Source organism: Borostomias antarcticus (genome assembly GCF_949987555.1).
Source record: "Borostomias antarcticus genome assembly, chromosome: 7".
NCBI lineage: Eukaryota > Metazoa > Chordata > Actinopteri > Stomiiformes > Stomiidae > Borostomias > Borostomias antarcticus.
This window is the reverse complement of record NC_140240.1, coordinates 30,981,349-30,988,431: the sequence shown is the minus strand read 5'-3', so window position 1 is coordinate 30,988,431 and position 7,083 is coordinate 30,981,349. Positions and strand designations below refer to the sequence as shown.

General features: G+C 54.6%; 1 protein-coding gene across 1 annotated transcript in view; it reads right to left on the bottom strand.

The window, feature by feature from the left end:
• Window positions 1–263: 263 nt before the first annotated feature.
• Window positions 264–7,083, bottom strand: part of LOC311310870 (elongation factor 1-alpha, somatic form-like) — a gene marked incomplete at both ends in the record, with an annotated part of 9,178 nt that continues 2,358 nt past the window's right edge. The window contains 6 exons of the mRNA XM_084440452.1: window positions 264–388; window positions 1,579–1,813; window positions 1,901–2,157; window positions 2,389–2,539; window positions 4,176–4,472; window positions 4,964–5,143. Of these exons, the coding sequence (XP_084296578.1) occupies window positions 264–388; window positions 1,579–1,813; window positions 1,901–2,157; window positions 2,389–2,539; window positions 4,176–4,472; window positions 4,964–5,143 (1,245 nt within the window). The remainder of the gene's footprint in view (window positions 389–1,578; window positions 1,814–1,900; window positions 2,158–2,388; window positions 2,540–4,175; window positions 4,473–4,963; window positions 5,144–7,083) is intronic.

Genomic DNA, 7,083 nt, shown 5'->3' with positions numbered 1-7,083 from the left:
TCACGTAACCCGAACGCAAACTCTGTGCAAATCAATCAACGTACAGAGTAAGATAAAACCACAACAACGTCAACAAACAAACATACGTTAAAACGGTGGCGCGCACCCGTTACCTGTCAGCGGTAGTTTTTTTTCCTGCGACGGCTCTTGCGATGCATTGTGATAATAGACCACACGCTGACCATGGTGCACAGGGGCGGGGGGGGGAGGGGCTTCTGGGGCGGGCCGGGGCGAGCGTTGGGGGCGGCAGCCCAGCACAACGTTCATTTCACCTTCTGGGCCTTCTGGGCCGACTTGGTGACCTTCCCGCTGGTCGGCGCCTTCTTCTCCACGCCCTTGATCACGCCCACCGCCACGGTCTGGCGCATATCACGCACCGCAAAGCGCCCTGGGAGACGGACGGACGGCGAGGGGTTAAAAATAACAACACCCACGAGGGATGAACTCTGACCTCTGTCTGGCAATTTAGGATTAAAGTCGCACTGAAACGGACGTTTGAGATCATCTAACTTCCTAGTTGGACGTATTTCCGACGCAAACAAGCTATGAGGGCGGGACATGCGTTTAGAGGAATTTGATTGGAACATTGACAAGTGGACGGGTTTTAAGAACTTTAGACAGATCCGATAGAAGGATAGCGTTGATTGACGGGTGGATGTCTTGAGATTATTGGCCTAAAATCTAAGGTACCTGTTGTCGTCATTATATGTGACCTACCGTTTTCCAGGAAGTAAGAAATTATATACTTTGATGGCAACAAAAGTAGAATTGTGTATTTTTTGGGCATACATCGTTGAATAGGTGAACACTATGACCAATTATGTGAACCAAAATGAGACAGAATGCTTTTTTCATTTCAGTGCGACTTTAAGTTCAATGCAGTTATTTTCATGTAGGCTTACATGTATTCCAAACATCATCATCGTGTGTGATTTCATGTTCTTTTCAAAATGTTATATTCTTTTCAGCGTTCTGAAAATTGGCCATTTTGAAGATACTGTACCAGGTGTTCCACCGACAGCAACCTTATGTAACATTTTACAGAGAGCTTGTCTGTTAAAGGAGAATGCTTATTTTTGACAACCTGGACCTTATTTACGGCATATATAAGACGTTTCACTCACCGAGATAACTTTGGTGTAATTCGGAGGCCTGTAGAAGAAATTTAAAATCCAGCACGAGCCAGTATATCCATGTAATGGTGGTGGACGGGGCACTGAGAATGCAGCTTCTAAAAAATCTATTTTCTGCTGCGAAACTTTTTTATGAAAACAACCGTTTCGAAGCAGAAAATAGATTTTTTGTGTCCAGGTTGTCAAAAACGAGCATTCTCCTTTAAGACGCTGTAGAAGCAAGACTGAGGGGGTCGAGTGCCGTCTCGTGTTTGACCACCAGAGGGCGCCAATCACCATATCACAACAAACAGCAGAGCTGTAAGTCTACGGTGAGAAGAGCTGCTATCCGCTCCTTCAAGGTCGGGCTGATGTGGTAAAAGACAGCGTTCTCAAAGACCTACCAGCTAAACCACGGTGGAACCAAAGAAAGACTAAACACCTCAGGCTCTAAGGGAGAACTCACCCAGGGGGGGGTACTCAGAGAAGCTCTCCACACACATGGGCTTCCCGGGGATCATCTCCACGATGGCGGCGTCCCCGGACTTCAGCGCCTTGGGGTTGTCCTCCAGCTTCTTCCCGGAGCGCCGGTCGATCTTCTCCTTGAGCTCGGCGAACTTGCAGGCGATGTGGGCGGTGTGGCAGTCCAGCACGGGGGCGTAGCCGGCGCTGATCTGCCCGGGGTGGTTCAGGATGATGACCTGGGGAAGAGGAAGACCATATATGGACGGCTGGCGCTAAGCAGGTCTGCGGAAGGTTCTAGAATCGACGGCGGCGCTCTCGCGGACCTGGGCGGTGAAACTGGCGGCCTCCTGCGGCGGGTCGTTCTTGCTGTCGCCCGCCACGTTGCCACGGCGAATGTCCTTGACCGACACGTTCTTGACGTTGAAGCCCACGTTGTCGCCGGGCATGGCCTCGGTCAGCGCCTCGTGGTGCATCTCCACCGACTTCACCTCCGTGGTCACGTTGACGGGGGCGAAGGTCACGACCACGCCGGGCTTCAGGACCCCCGTCTCCACGCGGCCCACCGGGACCGTACCAATACCTGGAAGAGGAGGGGGGGGGATAGAAGGTGACACGTGAAAATACTTCTGATTGGGTAATACCACTGATTGGGGCAGTTAATAAACGAATGACAAGGCTGATCCCCAAAACCCGTTTGAGTCAGACTAATCTCCCTGTGTTCCCCTCCCTCCCCAGCTCATCCCCCCCCCCCCCCGGCCTCACCCCCCCCCCCCCCCCCCGGGCCTCACCCCCCCGCCCCCCCGGGCCTCACCCCCGATCTTGTAGACGTCCTGCAGAGGCAGGCGGAGGGGCTTGTCCGTGGGGCGTGAGGGGGGCTGGATGGCGTCCAGGGCCTCTAGCAGGGTGGTCCCGGAGGCGTTCCCGTCCTTACGAGTGATCTTCCAGCCCCTGAACCAGCTCATCTGCAACGGACAGCAAGGGAGGGGTGTTAGGGCTGGTTCTGTACTAACGTTAGGCCCGGTTCTGTACTAGCGTTAGGGCTGGTTCTGTACTAGCGTTAGGACTGGTTCTGTACCAGCGTTAGGACTGGTCCTGTACTAGCGTTAGGGCTGGTATTGTACTAACGTTAGGGCTGGTTCTGTACCAGCGTTAGGGCCGGTTCTGTACTAACATTAGGACTGGTTCTGTACTAGCGTTAGGGCTGGTTCTGTACTAACATTAGGACTGGTGTTAGGGCTGGTTCTGTACTAGCGTTAGGGCTGGTCCTGTACTAGCGTTAGGGCTGGTTCTGTACTAGCGATAGGGCTGGTTCTGTACTAGCGTTAGGGCTGGTCTTGTACTAACATTAGGGCTGGTTCTGTACTAACGTTAGGGCTGGTCATGTACTAACGTTAGGGCTGGTCTTGTACTAACGTTAGGGCTGGTTCTGTACTAGCGTTAGGGCTGGTGTTAGGGCTGGTTCTGTACTAGCGTTAGGGCTGGTCTTGTACTAACGTTAGGGCAGGTCGTGTACTAGCATTAGGGCAGGTCGTGTACTAGCATTAGGGCAGGTCGTGTACTAGCATTAGGGCAGGTCGTGTACTAGCATTAGGGCAGGTTGTGTACTTGCGTTAGGGCAGGTCTTGTACTAGCGTTAGGGCTGGTGTTAGGGCAGGTCTTGTACTAGCGTTAGGGCTGGTGTTAGGGCTGGTGTTAGGGCAGGTCTTGTACTAGCGTTAGGGCTGGTGTTAGGGCTGGTGTTAGGGCTGGTGTTAGGGCAGGTGTTAGGGCTGGTCCTGTACTAGCGTTAGGGCAGGTCTTGTACTAGCGTTAGGGCTGGTGTTAGGGCTGGTGTTAGGGCAGGTGTTAGGGCTGGTCCTGTACTAGCGTTAGGGCAGGTCTTGTACTAGCGTTAGGGCAGGTCTTGTACTAGCGTTAGGGCTGGTGTTAGGGCAGGTCTTGTACTAACGTTAGGGCTAGCCTCCAGCATGTTGTCCCCGTTCCAGCCTGAGATGGGCACGAAGGCCACGGTGTCGGGGTTGTACTAACATTAGGGCTGGTCCTGTACTAGCGTTAGGGCTGGTGTTAGGGCCGGTCCTGTACTAACGTTAGGGCAGGTCTTGTACTAACGTTAGGGCTGGTATTAGGGCTGGTGTTAGGGCTGGTGTTAGGGCAGGTCCTGTACTAACGTTAGGGCTGGTGTTAGGGCCGGTCCTGTACTAACGTTAGGGCCGGTCTTGTACTAACGTTAGGGCTGGTGTTAGGGCTGGTTCTGTACTAGCGTTAGGGCAGGTCTTGTACTAGCATTAGGGCTGGTCTTGTACTAACGTTAGGGCTGGTATTAGGGCTGGTGTTAGGGCAGGTCCTGTACTAACGTTAGGGCAGGTGTTAGGGCCGGTCCTGTACTAACGTTAGGGCAGGTCTTGTACTAGCGTTAGGGATGGTTCTGTACTAGCGTTAGGGCTGGTGTTAGGGCCGGTCCTGTACTAACGTTAGGGCTGGTGTTAGGGCCGGTCCTGTACTAACGTTAGGGATGGTTCTGTACTAACGTTAGGGCTGGTGTTAGGGCTGGTGTTAGGGCTGGTCCTGTACTAGCATTAGGGCTGGTCTTGTACTAACGTTAGGGCTAGCCTCCAGCATGTTGTCCCCGTTCCAGCCCGAGATGGGCACGAAGGCCACGGTGTCGGGGTTGTAGCCGATCTTCTTGATGTAGGTGCTGACTTCCTTCACGATCTCCTCGTAGCGCTTCTGGCTGTAGTTGGGCTCGGTGGAGTCCATCTTGTTGACCCCCACGATGAGCTGCTTGACCCCCAGGGTGTAGGCCAGCAGGGCGTGCTCGCGCGTCTGACCGTTCTTGGAGATGCCCGCCTCAAACTCGCCCACGCCGGCCGCCACAATCAGCACGGCGCAGTCCGCCTGTGGACGACACAAACGAAGAGGCGGAGAAGTTTCAATTACAGTTTCTCTTTCTCCAACGCCGGGGTCACAGTCACACTACAGGATGTTTGGGCCGATTCATCCCCGATTCAGCGCTTCCGACAATCAGAGGAGAAATCTGGTCTGGACCGTTGGTCGGGGAGGATGATCGGTCCAGATGATCTTGTAATGTGAGGGGTTTACAGATCCAATCTTACACCTCCCGATCGGCTCGCAGACCCATCGGGGCGGCCCCGATAATAACAAACATGTTTGATCTTGCTGTGTGTGCTTGTTTAAGATGCGCAAGAAAGATATCTGTTAAGATTCTCCTTATGTGTGTGATGTAACCCGATTTCAATATCGGTTAGGATTTTAAATATCCTGTAGTGTGAACCCGGCAACATTCTCTCTCCTCCTCCTGTTCTCTTTCTCTGTCCTTCCTTCTGGCTCTCTCTTTCTCCTGCCCCCCCCCCCCGCTCCCCCCCTACCTGGGAGGTGCCTGTGATCATGTTCTTGATGAAGTCCCTGTGTCCGGGCGCGTCGATGATGGTGACGTAGTACTTGCTGGTCTCAAACTTCCACAGGGAGATGTCGATGGTGATGCCGCGTTCTCGCTCCGCCTTCAGCTTGTCCAGCACCCAGGCGTACTTGAAGGAACCCTTCCCCATCTGAGGACCCAAACACACCGCGTCAGAACCCTTCCCCATCTGAGGACCCAAACACACCGCGTCAGAACCCTTCCCCATCTGAGGACCCAAACACACCGCGTCAGAACCCTTCCCCATCTGAAGACCCAAACACACCGCGTCAGAACCCTTCCCCATCTGAGGACCCAAACAGAACCCTTCAGAACCCTTCCCCATCTGAGGACCCAAACACACCGTGTCAGAACCCTTCCCCATCTGAGGACCCAAACACACCGCGTCAGAACCCTTCCCCATCTGAGGACTCAAACACACCGCGTCAGAACCCTTCCCCATCTGAGGACCCAAACAGAACCCTTCCCCATCTGAGGACCCAAACACACCGCTTCAGAACCCTTCCCCATCTGAGGACCCAAACACAGTGCGTCAGAACCCTTCCCCATCTGAGGACCCAAACACACCGTGTCAGAACCCTTCCCCATCTGAGGACCCAAACAGAACCCTTCAGAACCCTTCCCCATCTGAGGACTCAAACACACCGCGTCAGAACCCTTCCCCATCTGAGGACCCAAACACACCGCGTCAGAACCCTTCCCCATCTGAGGACCCAAACACACCGCGTCAGAACCCTTCCCCATCTGAGGACCCAAACACACCGCGTCAGAACCCTTCCCCATCTGAGGACCCAAACACACCGCGTCAGAACCCTTCCCCATCTGAGGACCCAAACACACCGTGTCAGAACCCTTCCCCATCTGAGGACCCAAACACACCGCGTCTGAACCCTTCCCCATCTGAGGACCCAAACAGAACCCTTCAGAACCCTTCCCCATCTGAGGACCCAAACACACCGCGTCAGAACCCTTCCCCATCTGAGGACCCAAACAGACCCCTTCCCCATCTGAGGACCCAAACACACCACGTCAGAACCCTTCCCCATCTGAGGACCCAAACACACCGCGTCAGAACCCTTCCCCATCTGAGGAGCGCCTCAAACACACCGCGTCAGAACCCTTCCCCATCTGAGGACCCAAACACACCGCGTCAGAACCCTTCCCCATCTGAGGACCCAAACAGAACCCTTCAGCACCCTTCCCCATCTGAGGACCCAAACACACCGCGTCAGAACCATTCCCCATCTGAGGACCCAAACACACCGTGTCAGAACCCTTCCCCATCCGAGGACCCAAACACACCGCGTCAGAACCCTTCCCCATCCGAGGACCCAAACACACCGTGTCAGAACCCTTCCCCATCTGAGGACCCAAACACACCGCGTCAGAACCCTTCCCCATCTGAGGACCCAAACACACCGCGTCAGAACCCTTCCCCATCTGAGGACCCAAACACACCGTGTCAGAACCCTTCCCCATCTGAGGACCCAAACACACCGCGTCAGAACCCTTCCCCATCTGAGGACCCAAACACACCGCGTCAGAACCCTTCCTCATCTGAGGACCCAAACACACCGCGTCAGAACCCTTCCCCATCTGAGGACCCAAACACACCGTGTCAGAACCCTTCCCCATCTGAGGAGTGCCTCAAACACACCGCGTCAGAACCCTTCCCCATCTGAGGACCCAAACAGAACCCTTCAGAACCCTTCCCCATCTGAGGACCCAAACACACCGCGTCAGAACCCTTCCCCATCTGAGGACCCAAACACACCGCGTCAGAACCCTTCCCCATCTGAGGACTCAAACAACCAGCGTCAGAACCCTTCCCCATCTGAGGACTCAAACAACCAGCGTCAGAACCCTTCCCCATCTGAGGACCCAAACAACCAGCGTCAGAACCCTTCCCCATCTGAGGACCCAAACACACCGCGTCAGAACCCTTCCCCATCTGAGGACCCAAACACACCGCGTCAGAACCCTTCCCCATCTGAGGACCCAAACACACCGTGTCAGAACCCTTCCCCATCTGAGGAGCGCCTCAAACACACCGCATCAGAACCCTTCCCC